The sequence below is a fragment of the Papaver somniferum genome, chromosome 9 (assembly GCF_003573695.1).
Source record: "Papaver somniferum cultivar HN1 chromosome 9, ASM357369v1, whole genome shotgun sequence".
Lineage (NCBI taxonomy): Eukaryota > Viridiplantae > Streptophyta > Magnoliopsida > Ranunculales > Papaveraceae > Papaver > Papaver somniferum.
The window spans coordinates 25,363,026-25,384,710 of NC_039366.1; the positions used below are offsets into that span (position 1 = coordinate 25,363,026).

The 21,685-nt window shown below is 39.1% G+C and overlaps 2 protein-coding genes and 1 long non-coding RNA gene across 5 annotated transcripts; all 3 read right to left on the reverse strand.

Moving 5' to 3' along the window:
• Nucleotides 1–2,458: 2,458 nt before the first annotated feature.
• Nucleotides 2,459–4,196, reverse strand: LOC113307809 (serine/threonine-protein kinase PBL27-like). Of its 2 annotated transcripts, none has more exons than XM_026556262.1 (5): nucleotides 4,087–4,196; nucleotides 3,729–3,871; nucleotides 3,465–3,639; nucleotides 3,016–3,386; nucleotides 2,459–2,899 (listed from the first exon to the last, which is right to left on the reverse strand). In XM_026556262.1, the coding sequence occupies exons 1-5, from the start codon at nucleotides 4,124–4,126 to the stop codon at nucleotides 2,690–2,692; spliced, it is 939 nt and encodes a 312-aa protein (XP_026412047.1). In that variant the 5' UTR covers nucleotides 4,127–4,196; the 3' UTR covers nucleotides 2,459–2,689. The 2 variants fall into 2 exon arrangements, with proteins under 2 accessions (XP_026412047.1, XP_026412048.1); XM_026556263.1 differs by having other exon boundaries at nucleotides 3,729–3,868; nucleotides 4,087–4,184.
• A 1,232-nt stretch (nucleotides 4,197–5,428) lies between these two features.
• LOC113311613 (probable serine/threonine-protein kinase PBL7) lies at nucleotides 5,429–6,051 on the reverse strand. Its single transcript, XM_026560431.1, has 3 exons — nucleotides 5,901–6,051; nucleotides 5,693–5,832; nucleotides 5,429–5,614 (listed from the first exon to the last, which is right to left on the reverse strand). Exons 1-3 carry the CDS (start codon nucleotides 6,049–6,051, stop codon nucleotides 5,429–5,431), a joined length of 477 nt encoding a protein of 158 aa, XP_026416216.1.
• Nucleotides 6,052–6,802: 751 nt separating this feature from the next.
• On the reverse strand, nucleotides 6,803–7,258 carry LOC113309292. Of its 2 annotated transcripts, none has more exons than XR_003340502.1 (3): nucleotides 7,164–7,258; nucleotides 6,980–7,042; nucleotides 6,803–6,866 (listed from the first exon to the last, which is right to left on the reverse strand). It is a non-coding gene; the product is annotated as an uncharacterized LOC113309292 (long non-coding RNA). The 2 variants fall into 2 exon arrangements; XR_003340501.1 differs by having other exon boundaries at nucleotides 7,157–7,258.
• Between the last annotated feature and the right edge of the window lie 14,427 nt (nucleotides 7,259–21,685).

The following is a 21,685-nucleotide window of genomic DNA, read 5'->3' on the forward strand; positions in this document are numbered from 1 at the left end:
AATAAATCAAAACATGACCCATCTAGATACCCGGGCTGACAAAGTCAAAACAGGCGAAGCATCTTACCTAATCGATGTTTACCACCCAAAATGGATAAGGCTCGGCTGGAGGAGGAAGTCGACCACTCAGAAGAGGACCATAAATAGCAAGAGGGACCCGATCCCAAGCAACATCACTGGTATGACGGGCGTGCTTTTTTGAAGTTCCTCTCTCTGGATCCTCATCCAACAACAGATTCTTGACACCCTCGGGGAGAGTCTTATGACGATGAGGACTAGCAGTGAAACCAGCAAGATCACCATTAGTGGAAGTTCCACTCTGATAGTTGGCAACAAAGCTGGCATGGGTGTAGTCGCCCGCCTCAGAAGGAACATAGGTCGACCATGGAGTGGGACTGCATTCTCCTCGCCCTAGCCTCTCCCACTCGTTTAGGAGACGAAAGGTATTGCCATTCCATTAAGCTAAAGCACGAGAAGGACGAATCTTTGAAAGAGCTTCGTACATGAGGGGACGGCTAGGATCGTACAATGGGATGCACAACCCGAGTTCCAACTGACATTTGGTAATGATGGTCGCCTCGGCTGAGTAAGGAAAGTTCATGACATCAGCTTTTTTCAAAACACCTTTTTGTCCCGATAAGAGTTTAATGTCATAACCATGGAGATCAAAATCATCTTTTAACTGTTGGATGAACTTTTCATCAGTTAAATCCTTGGCAACTCTCTTATCATTCCTACATGAAAACGAAGGAGAACCGTCAGAAAGGATAGAATTAAGGACGCGATAATCATGGTGCGAAGGGCTGTCAACAATAAACAAAGAATCAACAGAAACACCATCATCATCAGAAAAGATATAACTGACACACCTCTTCTCTGTCATGGAGTGAGGCGAAGAAGCCATGGAAGAACTGTTGGGAAGAAACCTCGAATCAAAGAAGATAACAAACGGTAAAGGTCGCAACAGCAGCAAGGGGAAAGTAATGGAAGGATCAAAGGATGATTGAAGCTCTCAAAAAATCCGAATACGAAGAGATATCATAGCAGCAGTTGGAAGAAGAAACTAAGGAAAGAGAGTGCAAGGTTTTGGAAATAGTAAAAGTGAAAAACCAAGGGTTTATGGCTTGAATTTATAGTCCCAACGATTGTAACAGACGAAGAAGGTAGACAGGTCATAAAGACGAGTGTAGTGGGGAACAGCATGGCGTGAAACACGGCATGGCAGCGGACGTGGAAACGAAGCGGTTTCTTCCCTTCGTGTCGATCATACGAGTGAAAGAAGGGCATAAATGTAGGTGTAAATAATCCACAGATCAGGTGGAGAAATCCTAGGTAGTAAAGCATCGACAACAGATGAAGTGTGAAGCACCAAATCATCTTATTTGACCTTGGCGCGAGAAAAGAGACACCAAGGGAACCCGTGAAGATAATACGTGTAAAGGTCGGAGTCGACTGAAGAGATAGCCATCGAGTACAAGAGCAATCAATGCTCTGGCGAAGTAGTTGAGAAGATAAGAAGAATCTGGTCAAAGTAAGACTCGGCTAGACATATCAAGGGCATCGGCAGCACTCATTAAGCAAACGACACCGGACAAGAGGGCATCAGGAGAAGGTATTACTAGGCTCGGCCCAGTATCTTGGACGAAACCTTATCTTTAACCTGAGAAGGATATCAAGGAAGATGTACCACGACTTACACTGTAACTTAGATGTATCATCACTTATGGTTATAAATAAAGAGCTATGTAGAGATCTAAGGATCAAGTAATCAGTAAGGGTGGAGAGAATATCAAGAGCTTGAGAGAGTAAAGAGAGTTCTTGTTAGTAAGATGCATGCTTTGTAACCTTGAATCGAGCAATAAAATCATACTTTTACCCCCGTAGACGTAGGTAATCATACCGAACCACGTATATTTTGTGTTCTTGTGCATCTCTTGCTTGTTTACTTCATTAGGTGTGTATGTATTTCTTTGGATGTAGTTATAGGATTTTCCACATCTACAGTTGCTAACTCTGAATTTAACGCTCGCCCTTAATTTTGTTTTTCATCAATTCTCTAAAGTTTTTCTTTTTGAACATCTTTTTTGCTTTCAACAACCGCACACAATGCACTTACTGCATAAATGAGTACTAATACATTTTGGAAAATTATCATTTGTGTCCGGGGCTCTTGGTTATGGGCTATGGGATTTTCCTATGCTGTGCTAGGCGCTTGGGGAGCCCAAGGCGCCCAGGAAAAAAAAAAGGCTCACAGTTTTTCGCCTTGGGCCGTTTTATTGCTAGGCGCCCCTTGGACAACTCGTGTGCCTAGGGCGCTCGTCTTTGATAACATAGGAATTTGCATCGTGGAACATGAAAACATGCACTTTTCTTGCCGTTCCTGGCATTTGAATGTTTCATTGTTTTGTGTTTTCTAGGGATGAATATCGTTAGGAAACAAATTTCATAATTTGAAGATTTTCAATCTTTATATTCATTTAAGAGATCGCTACTCGTAATGTCTACTGCCCTTCACATTAGTCACACCTACATACAAATTTCAGAAGAACAGCTAACAAGTTCCACACTGTGTGGTACTAAGGTACAAATTTCAGAACAACTGTAACTTTACTAGACCTCTCAACCATGATTTTACTTATGCAACCGCTTGTGCTCTTGACGGAGTAAATGGATAAGCTACTGTTGTACCCTATGCTGCTTCGCTTATTTGGGAGAGGGGGGCTAAATTTGTTAGAAACATCACAACTTCTTCTGTAAGAGGTCTTTTGCGAAAGTCTTCTTGTAAACACCATTTCGCAAGATTGAGAGCTTGGACAAGTCCCCGATGTGGATACTTTCCTTCCATGAGTGGGTCAGCAATTTCGGGGAACTTCTTTCTGTGATTAAGTAATGGCCGTGCCTGCAAAGCCAAAATGGTGATATGTCAAGGAAATGCATTAGAAAAAACATGTGTTCCGTTGTCTCAGGATTGGAGTATGCAATAAATGGTGTGGGCAAAGGGAAGAAAAATATTACCCATAAAACAACGTTATTGTATCCATTAATTGCCTTCTTCCCAGAGATCAACTCAAGCAAAACAACACCAAAACTATAGACATCAGATTTCAAACTGAGATAGCCAGTCATAGGATACTCTGGACCAAGATAGCACAATGAAAACTTTCTATTGGCCGCGGTGTGATTCAGGGTAGGACCATGTTCTGCACAACCGAAATCTGACAGCTTTGGATCATAATTTTCATCGAGTAAAATACTGGATCTTTTCAAGCCACTGTAGATTACAGGAGGATCCTTTTGATCATGCAGATACTCTAAAGCCTTGGCCACACCCATTGCTATCTTCATCCTAGTCTTCCAGTCAAGAGGCGTTTTTCCGGGTTTAAGGTCTACAACATAGAAGATCAAGTTAGTTTTTATAACAAATTTTACAACGTCACGATCCACAAGATGGTGAGAAACCTTACCGTGCAAATGAAGATCCAACGAACGTAATGGCACGAATTCATATACTATAATATGATCTTTCTCTTTATCACAGTAACCAATCATCTTGACAATGTTAGGATGTTCTACGCAGTTGAGCATTCGAACCTCCGCCCACAAATCTTCCTGCTCTTCAAACCTTTTCACGGCAACTTCCTAAAAATTTTGTTTATCGGATCAGTAAACAGTCATCTGTCACTAAGCACTAAACTTGCTAGGTATAGGTAATTAACAACATTTCTTACCTGTCCGTCTTTGAGAATACCCTTATACACTCGTCCTCCTTCGCCTAATACACGTCCTGGACTGAATTTATCAGTGGCGACGATTAGCTCTCTCGATTTGAAGACACGAAAACTGTCATCATGCTGAAATTCAACCTTTTCTGCTTCAACACAATATTGGGATTCAGTTTAGTCTGCCTTAACGCCAAAGTTGAAGCAATTTAATCTAAATTCAAGAGCCTCACAACCAAAAGGTCTAAAACCAATTTTCAAAAAAGATAAATAACAAAAGACTACCAACAATAAAAGCAGATGTTAATCTAGCAGTTAAAAGAAGAAGAAGAAACCAGTTCAAATATTCAGAAGATTAGCTATGTACCATAACCATCCCTTCTCTTGAAAAACCGAAACATAGGCATACCCAGAGAAAAGCAAATTGTGTTTGGTTCGGAAGTGTTTCGAGATATCAACGGTCAAAACACCCACTAGTTATTTCAATTGGCTTCTTTTATACAGTTGAAAGTTTTCCTTCTTCGGCAATCTTATTAATATGGTCCATGGGTTGATGTCTCACGCGGTAATTCTTACATTGGTGGGTAGATATCAGCTTCATGCTACTTGTAAGTGGTTTAGTCTGTCTAATTGTTCAAATGGCTTCTTTTATAAAGTTGAAAATTTTCCATTTTCGGCAATCCTCTTGAATATGGTCCATTGCATGGTTGTGTCCTATTCTATTGATCTCACGCGGTAATTCTTACATTGGTGGGTAGATATCAGCTTCATGCTACTACTTTTGTCCCATGGGACACGTCATTTCTGTTGGCTTTTTTCTCTTTGTTACAAGAAATGTATATTATTATTCTCTTTTGAATTACTATACCGTGTAATTTGGTGTGTCTGGGTTACGCCACGCTCCGTGGCGATACATTTTTGATTTGGTGAATCGGGGGCTTCATCCTGCCCCGTGATGATGTATTTTTGATTTAGTGTGGCGGGAAAACATTAAATAGGTGGAGAATATGTACAGATTTATTTGTTTTTTTCTTTTATTTTTGTAGAAAATATGTTAATTTTTTTTCTCCTTTATATATTAATTTGGAAAAAAGAGTCCTAATGTAGTAGTTATTTGGACTTCCATAAGTAAATTAGGTTTTCCTTTTAAATTTGTAATTTTTAAACTAATCCTACGTTGCCAAGTGTCATCACCTAAATATTATCACGTCATGAATTCCAAAGTGAATTGATTTCCTTTTTTTTAATCTTTTTCTTATTCCTTTTAAACCAATCATATGTTGTCAAGTGTCCTCATCGAAGCGCTCGTTTCACAAAACTTAAAAAAGACCTATTTCGGCCGTTAGGAAGAGAGGATTTCCTTGCCGTTTAACGTGAGAGCTTTATTTGTCTAGGCCTTTAAGTCTTTAGATAGATACCATGTTTAGTATTGAAATATGAAACTTCCAGATACCTTCTCAGAGTTAAGGGGGGATTTTAAATTTAGTTAACATCACCAAACTATCCGTGCAAAAATAGTGTTGGACAAGAATGAGCCTTTGGAAGCTAGCTCCTTCAATAAACAAGTTGTACTATAGGGTAAAAACATGTTCAAAACTTTACTACACCTCTCACTACATGATTTTACCTTGTGCAGCTGCTTGTGCTCTACGCACCATGGTCGTTGACGGAGTAAATGGATCAGCCTTGGTTGTACCCTGTGCTTCTTCTTAAATTTGGGAGACTAAACTGGATAGAGTAGTCATAACTTCTGCTATACAAGGTCTTTGCTGAGCTTCTTCTTGTTGTAGACACATTTTCGCAAGATTGAGAGCTTGGACAAGCCCACGGTATGGATACTGTCCTTTCATGAGTGGGTCAGGGAACTGCTTTCTTTCCATAAGCAATGGTCGTGCCTGCAAAGTCAAAATGGTGACATGTTCAGGAAATTAATGCACGAGTAATGGGAGTTTAAAAGAGAAGAAAAAGATTACCCATGCAGCAGTATGCCATTCTTCAGAAGTATAAAATTTGGTTTCATCAACTGCCTTCCGCCCAGATATCAACTCAAGCAAAACAACTCCAAAACTGTAGACATCAGATTTCAAAGTGAGTTTGCCGCAAAGAGCATACTCTGCAGGAATATAAGTATATAACCATGTGATAGGTTTTCATCATTCGTGGTGTAAACCCATATAGGACCATGTTTTGCACGGCAGAAATCTGACAGCTTTGGATTATAATTTTCGTCCACTAAAATGGCGGCACTTTTCAAGCCACTATAAATTATAGGAGGATCTTTTTGATCATGCAAATATTTCAAAGCCTTGGCAACACCTTCTGCTATTTTCATCCTAGCACTACAAGAAAAATTGGATTAAGCGACCAGGCATTTTTGGTTGGAAAAGCCCATATCGAGTCGCTCTATTCCTTAAAGCGCCTTAATTTGGCTCTCGCTCTGGAGTTGCAAAAGGTGGGGTTTCAACAAGTCTAGAGCAGCTAGACAATCGCTTTAGTAATCAAGCAACTACCATGTTGCATCTTTTTTCTTAATTGCTTCATGGCTAGACCGACCTTCCTAGAGCAAGCAAAATAGTGATCGCTTTAAAGCTATATTAACCAAAATACAGCAAGTGAAACAGTGATCACTTCATAGATAAACCAACGATAATAGAGCAAGTGAAACGTCGATCGCTTCGTAGATAGACCAACCATAATAATAGAGCAAGTGATACCTGAAGTTGGTTGCTTATATTTTTGAGCTACCGAACTTTTTGCCGGTGCCGAAAGTATCTGGACGATTTCGATTTAGATAATCCCAAATTGAAATTAAAATTAAAATTACAATTAAAATTGATACTAAAACAAATTATGAAACAAATTAAAAACTGAATCAAGTTTTATTATATCACATAGATCATTTACATCATTTCTTAAAAAAAAAGACAAGATCTGTTGTTTGTTACTACATAAGATCAGTTTTACAGAACTTCAACACCAAAAAAAATTAAAAATCTAATAACACTTTTGTTTTAGTAAAACCTTTCTAGCCCTTGGACACACCGACTGCACCAACACAACACCAGAGCCTGCAATACAACTGCCTAACCATTGCTTCATGATTGGAAGGCCCCTTATCAAGGCCTCCGCAATTGTTCCAAGTCCAGCCTACAAAAAATAATAATCATAAGAACTAAAAACAAGACAATGCAAGTAAAGATGGATAAAGTAACCAATGGGTTTCCAGGAAAATACTAATAAGAAGAAATGTGTCTCCATACTTTGGTTATAATGCAGTCACAAGCACCCATCCATTTCTCCATTTGGGTCTCGAATCATCTGATCTGTGGTGAACAAAGAAAACTGTTATTGACTCCAGTAAAAGCATCTAAAATTGATTTTATCAAAAAACAAACCCACTTGACTACATAGTTAGATATACAGAACAAGTGAATTACCTATTACCTTTACTGGACTTTCCATGGTGATCTGTCCAATTGGTTTACCAAGTTCTGCATTGAATAGTGCTTCGCCGAGAGCTCTTGCAGTTTTCTTTACAGCCGAAAAGTGAGGGCCTGACGGGCAAACCAAACACGCGAATCTGGGAAGACTCTAGGCCATTAACCAACGCCCTCTTGGCAACCTCGTCCGAAGGGCAGTAGCATTGGTTGACACCAGTGTTGAACCTGAAACAAAAAAGAATGATTGTATAAGCTCACAGATCATCCTCAAGCAAACTATGGTTCGTTCGTATTATGAATAAACTGATTCCATTTTTGTACATCAAAGGCATGGTCTAAAATATTCTTCTGATAAAATGATTCACTCATTTGAAAGGCAAGTTTGAATGATTGATCTGATAACGTGAAAGCAACATATGTACTAATTCACACTAATAAGAATAAGGAACTCACCATGTGCGATGGAAGGTGTTGAGATCTGTAATAACAGTAACAAAGACAACCTTCTTCTGAAGGCCCTGCCAATTAAGCTTCATGTAAGCTGCAATGGCTGCCATTCGTTCCTCATCTCCACCAGTCTTCCTACAACAAAACAGTAAAGGTCAAACACATCTTCTTCACCCATACTGAAATAAGCACAACATCATTGCACAAATAAATACTAGCTCCCTTGGCAGTATCATTGTCCTAGAAGTGGTTATGTAACTAAGACTGAGTGGTATTGTTGTCGTAACTCTTGAGCATGTAAGATTGGCAGGAAGAATCAACTACAAGTTGAAATTAGTAATAAAGAACTAAGAGAAAGAGAGAGACAGAGTGAGTTACCTAAATTCCTTTTTCTTAATTGTCGTTGCCTCGCAGTCATGTTTTCTTGAGCCACAGCCTTTGAGAATTGGGAACGATATGTAGCCATGTGAAATCCTCGCAATCATGTTTTCTGGAATCTCTTTGTTTAAGAAACTGTGAAGCTTACCGAGCATCTGTTGTAAGCTCAACAATTCAAGAAAAGTAAGCAAACCAACATAAAAGAGAGAAGAAAAATAAAAGTGAAGACTGGAGTCTGAGTTACCATGATTTCTATTCTATCCGCACAAGTAATCGCCATTTGTGCATTGAAGAATTCCTCCAGTTTAGATCGAAGATCCTAAAAGTGAGATGCAGACAAGATAATCAGTCAGTATCATATCAAAGTAGTCTCAAAATTTAAAAGGAAGCAAGAGATATACCCTAAGTATGCCTAAATTAACTTGTAAGTCCTCCTGGATTCATGAATTTTAGAAATATGTCTACACAGAAGAAGCACATATTTCTTAATAGCAGCTTTTATTGTAGAAAAGGTTCCGAGATTTCCAAGAGACTTGTTCAGCTTACCTGTAATAATACAGTAAATCAATGAATTAAATAAGAAACCCTGTAAAAACATTTAACCCTATAGATACCCCCAAAATCTTATGAATCCTGTAATTGGATAACAAGTTACAGAAAAGAAAGAAAAAGAAGAAGAAATTAGATAAGACTAATTCTTAAGAACAACAAGAGATTTACCTTAGAATCGAAAGATATTGTCGTGTCGTGGTCAATGGACAAAAGAAGGAATTGATTACAATGCAGTCAATATCATCTCCACTTTCTTCTTCACGGCAACCTGAAAGCAACACTCAGTCTATCGACTGCAATTTCTTGTTCTCCTTGAAACTTCTCCTTCTTAAATCTCGCAATCAACCACTCTTTTCTTCCCATCACAATCCCATCTCCATTCTCCGAATCGATTGCACCGAACTCAGCCAACTACAGCCAGCAACAACATCTCTTCACAGACCACATATGAACCCCCAAATCGGATCTTCATTTACCAGTAACACAAGTTTAATATACCCACTAGGATGTGAAAAGTAAAATTAGTGATCTGACAATGTGATCAATAGTAATATTGACAAAGAATCACTAATTCACAATATAGTCTTTTTACATACTAATGAACTCGTCTGCCCTATTAAGCTAGCATCTTAATAACAGCTAAAAATGAACGTAAGCACAATATTACGCGGCATGGAATGAAGTTTTCCCAGATTAAAATATATAACAAATGTTCCTGCAAGCACTAAAGTGAAATGAATGATGTACTAGAACCTAGCCGCAACCTACTACTGCCATATCCTTAAAACTACATCAGGGCTAAACCCAAGCACCATCACCAAATCCAATAATACTTCAACTGAAGTTATAATTTAATGAAACACTTTCACATGGAACTAGTGTCCTTTAGGGGTGGCATTGGAATAAAGGGACAATACCGTTCTTTGTTTACATTTTAGCTTAACAATATTACTATAACCAGCATCAAGCCCATTTTTGATTAACAATGGCAATTGTAAAACACTACCACAATAACATTGTACCAAATACAAAAAAGAAAAAGAAAAAAACTAGCAGCTAACGGTGGATTTCACACAATATTACTTGGTACCCATAAAAAAAGAATGCAATCAATTTATTTGGAAAGGACAAACAAATTTTAATTCTCCGTATATGCCAATGGTGATCTCAAGAATACTAACTTGTATCATTCGATCATTCTTTTACTTCTGTATACTCTATTGACATACTAACGAACCCCTTTTCCCACTTAACATACTTGAAAATATTGATGCACATGGACATCAAAGAGTAAACTAAGATACAGTATCATTTATGACAGAAAAACAGAAAATTCACATTAAGGCATTTCATCAAACAAGTATGGTGTATCATCTGATTCAATTAATAAAAGAACATATTTAAGTATAGAATTCACATTGCATTGTCAAAACTCAACCAAAAATTAGCTTGACAGCACTGTTATGGCCATACTTTCCAATCAACTTATAACACCAAAAAACAATCACAATTTTATTAACAAGCCCAATCTTATTTTTAGGGTTAGAAAATGGATTTTCAACAGAGGGAGAGATATAGTACCTGGAAACTGGAAGTGATGGCAGCTGCTCGGATGATGAAGGTGATGCTCTCAATTCCTTCTTTTCTATAATCAGTTCCACCCAATCAATTCCACTAATACAACCACCGTAATTACTCTGACTACCTAACTCAGTGATTCCGTGTAATCCCCATCTCTACAACACAATCACAGAATACTCGATTATCAGCAGAATCCTCCATACATTTTATTTGCTGCTCTTGAACCCTAAATTCACCAGATCCCCTTTTCTTCCACATGAATTCATCTCAGCATCTCAAATCCGTCAGACCCATTAACTCAACATATCATACCAACAACACCCATCTTCTAATTTATCACCAACAGCTCCATAATCATCTTCCTAACACCACCAGAATTCCATTCCACAACCACTAAATCATCTACTGAGATAATAGGGTTGAAAAAATTGTTTCGATTTCGTTGAAGAAATAATAGGGTTTTACTGAAATTTGGTTGAAGAATTAGGATTTTGATTTTGAGGAGATCTCGAGATTTGGTTTCGTTTCTTCAACAATGAGGATGTAGGGTTTCTGATTTGCTTCATACTGAAACAAATCACTGGTGAAACAAATCTTGAGTGAGGTTATTTTTTTCCGAGGGAGGCGCAACTTGACTTTGGGTTTTTTTTTTGAGAGAGGGGAAGATGAGAGACGATAAAAGTGGATGAAAGAACAAAAAAATCATTTATGTAAAAGAATTTTAACGGACAAGATGTGGTATGATGGGGTCATACGGATTATGAAATTTTTTGGACGGTGTAGATTTAAGTTAAGAGTGTCATACGGATCAAGGAAAGTGTGTTTTATTGTGCATTGTTTTTGTGTTAATACGAACTCATTTTTTCGGTTCAATTATCAACCTTCGACATGAAAAAAAATCTAAAAAAAATATTAATAAATTTAGGACATTGTTATTGACATTCTGATATAAAAATATCCAAAAAATGTATAAGAATGAATGGGGAAATGAAAAATGAATTCGATAATTGGTGTGCTTCGTTGTGCTTTCTCTTTGTGTTTTTGTGCTTTCTCTTTGTGCTTCCGGTTTGAGTTTCGACTAGTCGCATAGGTCATGGAGTAATTTTGACAAGTCATACAGGTCGTGAAGTAGCTTTAGTTCACACTGGTAAACTCAGGTTATAAGATTCCTAGAGATGGACCACGAAATTCAGAATGGTTCTGTCTTCAAACTTAGCTAGATACATCATCAAAATTGATGAATATAAAGCTCGGTTTGATTCGAACTTCAAATGTGGTATAAAAACATATAAACTATGATCCAAAAATCTTCGGGAAGGTTATGACTTCAAACTTAGCATGATACATCATCGAAATCGATAAATATGAAGCTCAGTGTTGATTCAAACTTCAAATGTGGTATAACGACATATAAGTTATGAACTTAGAAGCTTCGGGAGGGCTCTGACTTCAAAATTAGTTGGATACATCATCAAAATCGATAAATATGAAGCTCTATGTTGATTCGAACTTCAAATGTGGTATGACAACATACAAATTATGATCCAAGAAGCTACGGGAGGGTTCTAACTTCAAACTTAGCATGATACATCATCGAAATCGATAAATATGAAGCTCGGTGTTGATTCGAACTTCAAATGTGGTATAACGACATAAAAATTATGAACTTAGAAGCTTCGGGAGGGTTATGACTTCAAACTTAGCTGGATACATCATCAAAATCGATAAATATGAAGCTCGGTGTTGATTCGAACTTCAAATGTGGTATAACAATATACAAACTATTAGCCAAGAAGCTCCGGGAGGGTTCTTACTTCAAACTTAGCATGATACATCACTGGAATCGATAAATATGAATCTCAGTGTTGATTCGAACTTCAAATTTGGTATAACGACATATAAATTATGAACTTAGAAGCTTCGGGAGGGTTCTGACTTCAAACTTAACTGGATACATCATCAAGATCGATAAATATGATGCTCAATGTTGTTTCAAACTTCAAATGTGGTATGACCACATACAAACTATGAGCCAAGAAGCTCCGGGAGGGTTATGACTTCAAACTTAACATGATACATCATCGAAATCGATAAATATGAAGCTCGGTGTTGATTCGAACTTCAAATGTGGTATAACGTCATACATTTTACAATTTATCGCCCCGGGAGAGATCAAACCCTAGTTATTCTGGCATATTGTATGCAAACCCTGGCTCTGAGATCGAAATTTGGCCATGAGTGAACTACTATAAGTCGGAAACTTCGTAAGAACGATGAATCCATCCATTTACATGTAAGATTCCTTTGGAATATACCCTAAAACCTTAAAAAATCTATATTATGGAATATTAAAAATCCATTTACATGTAAGCGCCGACGGTGTGTTTCGGAGGAGAGGAGAGGTGTTTTTCGGAGGAGAGGAAGAAAGAAAGAGAGAACCATATAGGAATTAGAGTTCGAGTGGTTGAGGGATACAACCAAAAACGAAAATTAAAATGATCGACGGACCACATTTCGTTTGATCCACTCATACGGTTCAAGAAAAAGATCTTGACGATTGATATTATATTTGGGATGCTCATACGGATTTAGAAGCAAGTGTGTTTCTGTTTGTGCTAATACGAACTCATGTATCCGGTTTTGTTATCAACATTCGACACGAAAAAAAATCCAAAAAAAATATTAATAAATTTAGGACATTGTTATCGACATTATGATATAAAAAAATCCAAAAAATACATAAGAATGAATCGGGAAAATGCAGTATGTCTCTACTTCTATTTCTTCGGTCTCAATTTAAAAATAGATTCCTGATTATAAATTAGACCGACCTTGTTATCCGAAACCTACTGTTTGGTTTATACAAGTGCATCTCAATCGATCGACCTTAGTCAATTTCGCCACATAATTATCTATCAAATAAACCGAATTTTCGTGGCTTCACTTAATTTCACTTGTTATTTGTCAATCTTACCCAATGTCAATCGGCCTCACTCAGATTTTCCCAAAAATCATCAGGTTCTTTATTATCTATCATTTTAATTGAATGTTCATCGACCTTAATTAATTAAAGACATTATTTATCAATCTTGTCCAATATTAATGGATCTCACTCAATTTTTCTTAGATTCCATGAGTTTATATGGTTATCGATCAAATAAACTAAATTTCCTTCGTTTTGACTTAATTTAACTTGTTATCCATCAATCTTACCCAATATCATTGGACCTCACTCAGTTTCTCTTAGATAGATTGGTTTATCTAATTATCCATTATTTTAACTGAATGTCCATCGACCTTTGTGTATTTCACCCTTTATCTATCAATGTTATCCAATTCGCTCGACCTTACTCAATTTTTCTTACATAAATTGGTTTATCCAGTTATCCATTATTTTAACTGAATGTCCATCAGTAGTTCACCGAGGATGGGAACTACTGACAGTAAATCGGGAAAATTGACCAAGTTCCACCGATTTTTTGAAAAAAAGGAATTAATGATATAATTTTAAAATTTTCAAGGTTTTTGTTAAACACCTAAATCAATTTCATGTTAAATCATAGGAATCAGATTTTTCCGATTCTTCCTTTTCTCCGTCCCAATTTTTTTTTAATCACGAAATTAGGATATAAATAGTATTTAAGATCATACAAAATTGTGCTAATTACAAAACAAACAAGGAATACAATTTTTCAAATTTATCTGGCCAATAGAAAGCCAAGAGCTAGGTAATGATTGGAAACAAATTCGGTAATTACCTTCGGTTTTCAATTAGATAGAATTTCGAGTAATGTATTAGAAATGGACGGGAATGAACAAGTGAATTATTATCATAGAAAATATGTAGAACATATAAATTTTGGATTGAATACTACGAATGTGTATAAATCAATTGAATGAAAATGATTAGCAAAATGAGAAAGAATGAGAAACCCACCTCGTAAAATTACTATAGAACGTCTATTGGAAACCCACCTCGTAAAATTTCTACAAATCAAAATTAAACATCTCAATATCAAACATCAAACACTAGATTGGTGATTGCTTCCCTTTCCCATTATTAGAATCATCCACTTTCCTTTTATGAATTGGTGGTCGCTATACCTTGGTTGCTGAGACAGGTTTTTAGAGGCCAAACATATTTTGAATTGCTGAAACATGGTAGCTTGAAGTAAATAGCTACTAACCTACTATTCAACTCGCTATGTAGTACTGGCAAAAATGCTGGAGCAACCCATAAATTTAATTAGTAGCTACGATTTAATGGGAGCATGTTAATAGCAGCCAAAGTTTTTGGTAATTGCAAACATGGTCGCTTAACTATTTAAGCGACCAAAATTTTGAGATCTTGCTAAGATTTTGGTCGCTTAAACCAAGTTTTCTTGTAGTGTAGTCTTCCAGTCTAGAGGCTTGTTTATACCCAGAAATATTTCCAGACACTAAGCACGATGTTTTGGTGTTGTTGATGAAAACAGGGTTAAAATATAGAACAAGAACAAAGAAGGGAGACACAGGTTTACGTGGTTCGGCATGGTTTTCCTACATCCACGGGTGAATCCCCTTGGGGAGTAGTGTTTTATTGATAATAGAATTACAGTCTGTATTTTTCTGTATGAGCTCCTCCACCTCTTGTATTGGCTGACCTCCCTATTTATACAGTTGAATACATAATTTCAATAAAAAACTTAAATGGCCATAACTGCTCATTCATGCCTCCCTATTTAATTCTGCATGGAACTGCTCATTCATGTCTTCCATGTTAAATTCTGCATGAAACTGCTCATTCATTGCTGCTGGAATCAATTCTGCATGAAACTACTTGCATGCATGTTGGAATTGATTTTGCATGGAATTGCTCATTCATGGCTTCTGGAATCAATTCTGTATGAAACTGCTTTGCATGATGGATTGACTGGCTGACAAGCATAATTGCTGGCAGTATGGATGGATGCTGGCTGGTTGGCAGCATAGCTGACAGCAAGGGTAGAGATTGGCTGGCAGTGTGGCATAGTACTTAACTGGAAATTGGTTGGCAGCACCACTGACAATTTGGCTGGATACTGCATGGCAGCACTATCGCCCATATGGATGGAAAGTGCATGGCTTCACATTTGACTGATAGTTGACTTTTACTATTGACCGGGCGTTGACTTTTACCATTGACCATGACCGTTGATCGGGTGTTGACTTTGACCATTGACCGGACTTTGACTTTGACCATTGACCGGTCATTGAATTTATGTAATGCTGGGTAGGCTGGTGGGATGCTTTGGTTGACTGGTTAGCGGGCTTGGATGAGGGCCAGAAGATGATTCAAGTACCAATTTGGCCCATTATGTGGCATTTTTACTTATGGTACAAACATCGCCCCCTCTTAACCTCCAACTTGTTAGGGGTTAAGAAAATTCGTTTTCCTTAATCAATGACAAAACTCGCCCCCAAGTGTGAATTATTGATGCTGAGGTGATTGGAAAACTTCCCTTGTTGTTTGCGGAAATCGTTATCAAGTCGCCCCCAATTGAGGCTATTGTGCTTGGAAGATTGGCGGGAAATAGTAAAGTATGAACCATCGTTGTATGCAAAAACAGGACTGAAGGCTGAACTGGTTTGTAACGGAAGTGTGATGCTGGACAGGAGTGGTGTTGAAAGGAAGTTGTAATTGTTGATGTAAAAATGAATTGTGGTAGTTGCGTAGAACTCGACTAGTAACTGTTGTTTGGAAAAGACGAGTTATATTTGACGTCACTCGGCTGGAATTTGTGTGAGCTGTTGTTGTAAACGAAATTTGAATTTGCAGACTGTCAGCAATTTCAGACCAAACTAGGTAGTAGTAGTTGTTGGTATTAAGCTGCTGTCAATTACTGACTGAGCCGCGGTAGTTGCGAGCGAAGGGGTGTGACCCTTTAGTAGTTGAGATGGCAATAGATTTTGTGCGTTGTTGGACCTCCAACGTCCTTGGTTGTGCTACTGGATAGGATATCGATCTTCATATGTCGTCAATAGTTATATGAATCAGGACAAAAGCAGCGATGTAAACTAGATCGCTATAGTTGTTACGGGACTGGGCTGCAATAATTGCGGTAAACTGGACTGCGAAGGACACAAAAAACTGTCCTGAGCAAAATTGGGTAGTAACATATCAAAGTTGTTCTGCAGCAGCTGCGATCAGCTGGACTGCAGCAGCTGCAAACAGAGCTGGATTGCAGCAGCTTCGATCAGCTAGACTGCAACAGCAACGAGCAGCTGCGATCAGCTGGACTGCAGGAGCTTCGAACATAGCTGGACTGCAGTAGCTTCGATCATCCGAACTGCAGTAGCGACGAGCAAAACTGCACTGCGGCAGCTGCAGTCAGCCAGACTGCAGGAACTGCGAACATAGCTGGACTGCAGTAGCTTCGATCAGCCGAACAGCAACAGCGACGATCATGACTGCACTGCAGCAGCTGCGGTCAGCTGGACTACAGGAGATGCGAGCATAGCTGACTGCAGCAGCTTCGATCAGCTGAAATGCAGCAGCATCGAGTAAAGCTGCACTGCAGCAGCTGCGATCAGCTGGACTGCAGCAGCAACGATCATTATTGGATTGCAGTATCTTCGATCATCTAGACTGCAACAGCTGCTGAGGAACTGGATTAAAACAGTTTGATAAACCTGAGTGTAACAGTTACAAATAATATCAGACTGCATCAATTGCGTCCAACTGAGTACAGAATTGATGAGAAAAACTGGACTGCATCAGTTGCGTCCAACTGAGTGCAGCAGTTTCTTAGGAACTGTATTACAGCAGTTTGATCAACTTAACCGTAGCAGTTTAACATTACTGATTGCAATATTTGCGTCAAAATACTAGGGTGTATCCTCGCCCCCTCTTAATCCTATAACTCGTTGGAGATTAAGAATTTTGGGTTACCTTTTGTTTCGATTTTCAGAAGCTGAATTCCACATTGCATTTAGGTGCTATGTAACTCGTCGCCAAGCGTATGGAGTGTTACGCAGCTCGCCCAGAAATAGTTATTTTTTGGACCATGAGGTGTTACATATCTCATCCCCAAGTGATGGTCATCCATGTTGAAATGATATGCAACTCGCCCCCAGAAGATAATGATTGTCATGCTGCTCAATGCTCGCACAAGGGTGCATCGCCTTGCTGGATTTCGCTCGCCCACGAGATTTTGTAGATGTCTGCTATCTGGAATTCGCGCGGGGGGCCAATCCCACTATTCCATATGCGCGCAGATGTGAAATGTGTGCATCTTCTTGTGAGAAAATGCTCGCCACATTGTTGGTGTCTCATTGAACAAAAGCATGCATGATTATGTGAAATGATGCAAAAATATGTAAATTGTATACGTACCTTATGAGATGTGGTACTGCGACTCTGTGTATGAGGTGGTTAGGACGTCCAATGGATATGTTGAAGTTTTCCAGCGACGATGACTAGTGTAGTTGCCTTAACGTCTCGGCTTGACTCAGCAAGTAGATTGTCTGCGGGACTGTAATGCACCAGTTGAATCAAAACTGGATTGAAGACAATTTCCATGGAACTGTATTTCAGTAGCAGCGATCAGCTAAACTGTAACAGTTATAAGTAAAACTGGATTGAAGCAGTTGCTGAGAGATCGAACTACAGAAGTTCTATTGGATTGAAGTAGTTGCTGAGAGATCGAACTACAGAAGTTCGATCATATTGGATTGAAGCAGTTGTGAGGAAAACTGTACTGAAATAGTTTTGAGATAAACCTGACTACAACAGTTCGATCAACCGAACTGTAGTAATTATACGAATAAGGACTGCAGCAGTTCGATCAACTGGACTGTTGTATTTGATGATAAACTGGACTACAGCAGCTCGATCAACTGGACTGTAGCAGTTATGATCATCACCGAACATAAGTATCTTGAGATTTGAGATCTACACAGCAAGCACGAACATTTGTGGACTTAAATCGACAATATATCAGTCTTTAAAGATTTCGTTCTGGCTTCATATGGCGATAAAAATGCACCCCTCTTCGATGTCGCCATTCCAATCTCAAAAAAAAAAATTCTTTAAACGTTGAAATTGCGTTCTCCAGTTGTTGGAAATTGACATGCAATTGCAACGAGCTGAAAATCGCTCAATTTGGACGTACGATGAAGAAGTTATCGAAAAAAAAAAATTGGACGGTGAGCGCATTGCTCCAAACATGTTGATGATGTGGTTGGTCCAAAAATATTCATCTTCAAGTGCAAAAAAATTACCTTCATGTTGTAATATATTCAAATACGATCGCAACGAGCCGAAAATCATCTGATTCGGACGTCGTATGAAGAATATATCAAGGAAGCAACATTGGAGACTAAGCCCAAGAAGAATAGTGTGCCCAAGCCCAAGTGGGTGTATAGATCCACAAAGTAAACGCAAAGGGGCTAAAATATACATCAAGCCACTGGCTTCACTCAGCTAACGGCTCGGCTGGTTGTGTTGGCTAGCCAAACCTGGTGGGGCTGAAATATCTTCAGCGGAAAAAACTTGGGGCGCAAATATCCGAGGGCCACAAAAAATACACTGCATCGTGAAGCATAGAATCAGGACTACGAATTTATCTTACGACCCGATACACAAAAGCAAAGATGATGTCGGACGGATGCGGCTGGATGAGCGTTGGTACACGGGATCGATGTCGGACGGAGATGGCCGCCGGAGTGTGCCGTCGGGAAGGACGCCGGAATGTGCCGCCGGGAAGGCCGCCGGTTAATTCCGCGAGTAATGGTTGCTGGTGACTTGTTGCGATAACCGTGGCCGTGGAAGACGACCGTCTTCGGCAGCCGCCGGCTACCTGCTGCTGTAACGTAGACGGGGGAGGTGACGCTGCTGAGAAGGTGACGGCATGGAATAGTCCCGGAATATTCTAACAGCGTTAACGGTAACGGCATCAGAGGAGAATATTCTGACGTCATGCTGACATCGCTCTTAGCTGACGTGGCTGTGGATAATGTCGTGGCACGTTTTGGTTCAGCCAACTTGCTGACCTGACGAAGCTGACGTGTCGCGTTGCTAACGTGGCAGCGATAACATGATGAAATTGATGACATGGCACGATGATTGGACCGAGTGTTGATGTTTGATGTACCGCAGAGCATCGAATTTTGATGTATTACAGAGTGTCAACGGTTTATATGCGTAGTTCATCGAAGTTTGATGTAGCAAGAAGCATCGAATTTTTCCGTAGTGTTAAATTTTGATGTATCACAGATCATCGAAATTTGATATACCACAGAGGATCGAAGGTTGACATTCGCAGATCATCAAAGTTCGATGTACCATGATGTATCGAAATTTTCCCGACTGTGGACGGAATTGTTAACGGACCTTGGCCGTCGGGCATGGCCGCCGACAGAAATGGTTAGCAACTCTCAGTTGCTATAGACTTTCAGCAACTGCTAATAATTTCAGACATTCTGCAAATGACAGTTGTTATAGGCTTTTTGCAACTGAATCTTGTCTAGACCTTTAGAAGCAGTTACTCACTAAAACCTTCAACAACTATTTCTGTTCTCGTTTTTAGACCTTCAGCCACCACTCTCGTTTGTATACACATTGTTCTTTTTTGGTGACTCCTTTCACGAACTGTGGTTGTTTCTCTCGAACCTTTTGTAATAATTTTCCTAATTGTTGTCTTTCCCATCTTGCAACGGTTGGCGTAACAGTTTAAGAAACAGGTATCTTTTCTCCTTGAACTTTCTGTAACGGTTATTTGAGATGCCTTTGTGGAGGTTTTTCCCAGGGTTTGCAAGCGCCTAGAGATGCATATAACTATACAAACTCGCAAACATGATAGTAGTGATTTTAACATACTACAAATCAGAAAAGGTAGATGTTGCATTATTTGGAAAGCGAATTTTTCCAACTTTGGTCTTGAGTATGCTGCGGATCGAACATCCTGACGGCGATCTTAGCGATCTTTCCAATGAGTTAGTCTTGGTGACCTCTGACTATGAAGCTGGACTGCAGCAGTTGCGATCAACTGGACTGCAGTATCTGTGACAAACTGGACTGCAGTGAATGAAATTAAAACTGGACCTATCCATGTTGCGGATCAAATATCCAGCAACAACTTTGACGATGTTTTTACACCATATTTTACCGTGGACCAAACGTCCTGTGAGCGGTTTCATCAGTCTTTTAGTGATGTAGTTTTATTGGTTTCCAAACGTGATAGTTTCTGCAAATCTGAAACAGTGAATCTGGATTGCAGCAGTTGCGATCAACTGGACCGCAGTATCTGCGATTATACGATCAGCAGCAGATGCGATCAGCTGGACTGCAACAATTGCGATCAAACTGGACTGCAGCAGCTGCGATCAACTGGACTGCATCAATGATTTTTCAAGACGTTCATACTGATTTTTGACGGACACGATTTTCAAGTATTTTGTACAACTTTTCTCGATGGGAAAACACGATTCCTTTTCTCATTTCCCCTTAGTCAGCGCCAATGTTTGTACCCAGAAATATTTTCAGACACTAAACACGATGTTTTGGTGTTGTTGATGAAAACATGGTTAAAATATAGAACAAGAACAAAGAAGGGAGACACAGGTTTACGTGGTTCGGCATGGTTTGCCTACATCCACGGGTGAATTCACTTGGGGAGTAGTGTTTTATTGATAATAGAATTACAGTCCATATTTTTCTGTATGAGCTCCTCCACCTCTTGTATTGGCTGACTTCCCTATTTATACAGTTGAATACATAATTTCAATACAAACTTAAATGGCCATAACTGCTCATTTATGCCTCCCTGTTTAATTCTGCATGAAACTGCTCATTCATGCCTTCCATGTTAAATTCTGCATGAAACTGCTCATTCATTGCTGCTGGGATCAATTCTGCATGAAACTGCTTGCATGCATGCTGGAATTAATTCTGCATGGAATTGCTCATTCATGGCTTCTGGAATCAATTCTGTATGAAACTGATTTGCATGATGGATTGACTGGCTGACAAGCATAATGGATGGCAGTGTGGATGGATGTTGGCTGGCAGCACAGCTGACAGCAAGGGTAGAAATTGGCTGGAAGTGTGGCATAGTACTTAACTGGAAATTGGTTGGCAGCACCGCTGACAATTTGGCTGGAAACTGCATGGCAGCACTATCGGCCATATGGATGGAAACTGTATGGCTTCACATTTGACTGATAGTTGACTTTTACTATTGATCGGGCGTTGACTTTTACCATTGACCATGACCGTTGATCGGACGTTGACTTTGACCATTGACCGGATTTTGACTTTGACCATTGACCGGTCATTGAATTTATGTAATGCTCGGAAGGCTGGTGGGATGCTTCGGTTGACTGGTTAGCGGGCTTGGATGAGGACCAGAAGATGATTCAAGTACCAATTTGGCCCATTATGTGGCATTTTTACTTATGGTACAAAGAAGGCTCTTTGCCTGGTTTAAGGTCTACAACATAGAAGATCAAGTTACTCCTTGTACTAATATATTTACCAAGTCATGATCACAAGATGGTGAGAAACGTTACCTTGTAAATGAAGATTCAACGAACGTAATGGCATGAATT

What these genes read in the sequence shown, in the direction of transcription:
- LOC113307809 (XM_026556262.1), bottom strand. Translation starts at nt 4,126, where the DNA reads ATGCCTATGTTTCGGTTTTTCAAGAGAAGGGATGGTTATG. An exon ending in CAAGAGAAGGGATGGTTATG is followed by an intron (nt 3,872 to 4,086) that starts GTACATAGCTAA and finishes ATTGTGTTGAAG; the next exon opens with CAGAAAAGGTTGAATTTCAG. An exon ending in GTATTCTCAAAGACGGACAG is followed by an intron (nt 3,640 to 3,728) that starts GTAAGAAATGTT and finishes CAAAATTTTTAG; the next exon opens with GAAGTTGCCGTGAAAAGGTT.
- LOC113311613 (XM_026560431.1), bottom strand. Translation starts at nt 6,051, where the DNA reads ATGAAAATAGCAGAAGGTGTTGCCAAGGCTTTGAAATATTTGCATGAT. An exon ending in TTTCTGCCGTGCAAAACATG is followed by an intron (nt 5,833 to 5,900) that starts GTCCTATATGGG and finishes ATATTCCTGCAG; the next exon opens with AGTATGCTCTTTGCGGCAAA. An exon ending in AATGGCATACTGCTGCATGG is followed by an intron (nt 5,615 to 5,692) that starts GTAATCTTTTTC and finishes TTGACTTTGCAG; the next exon opens with GCACGACCATTGCTTATGGA.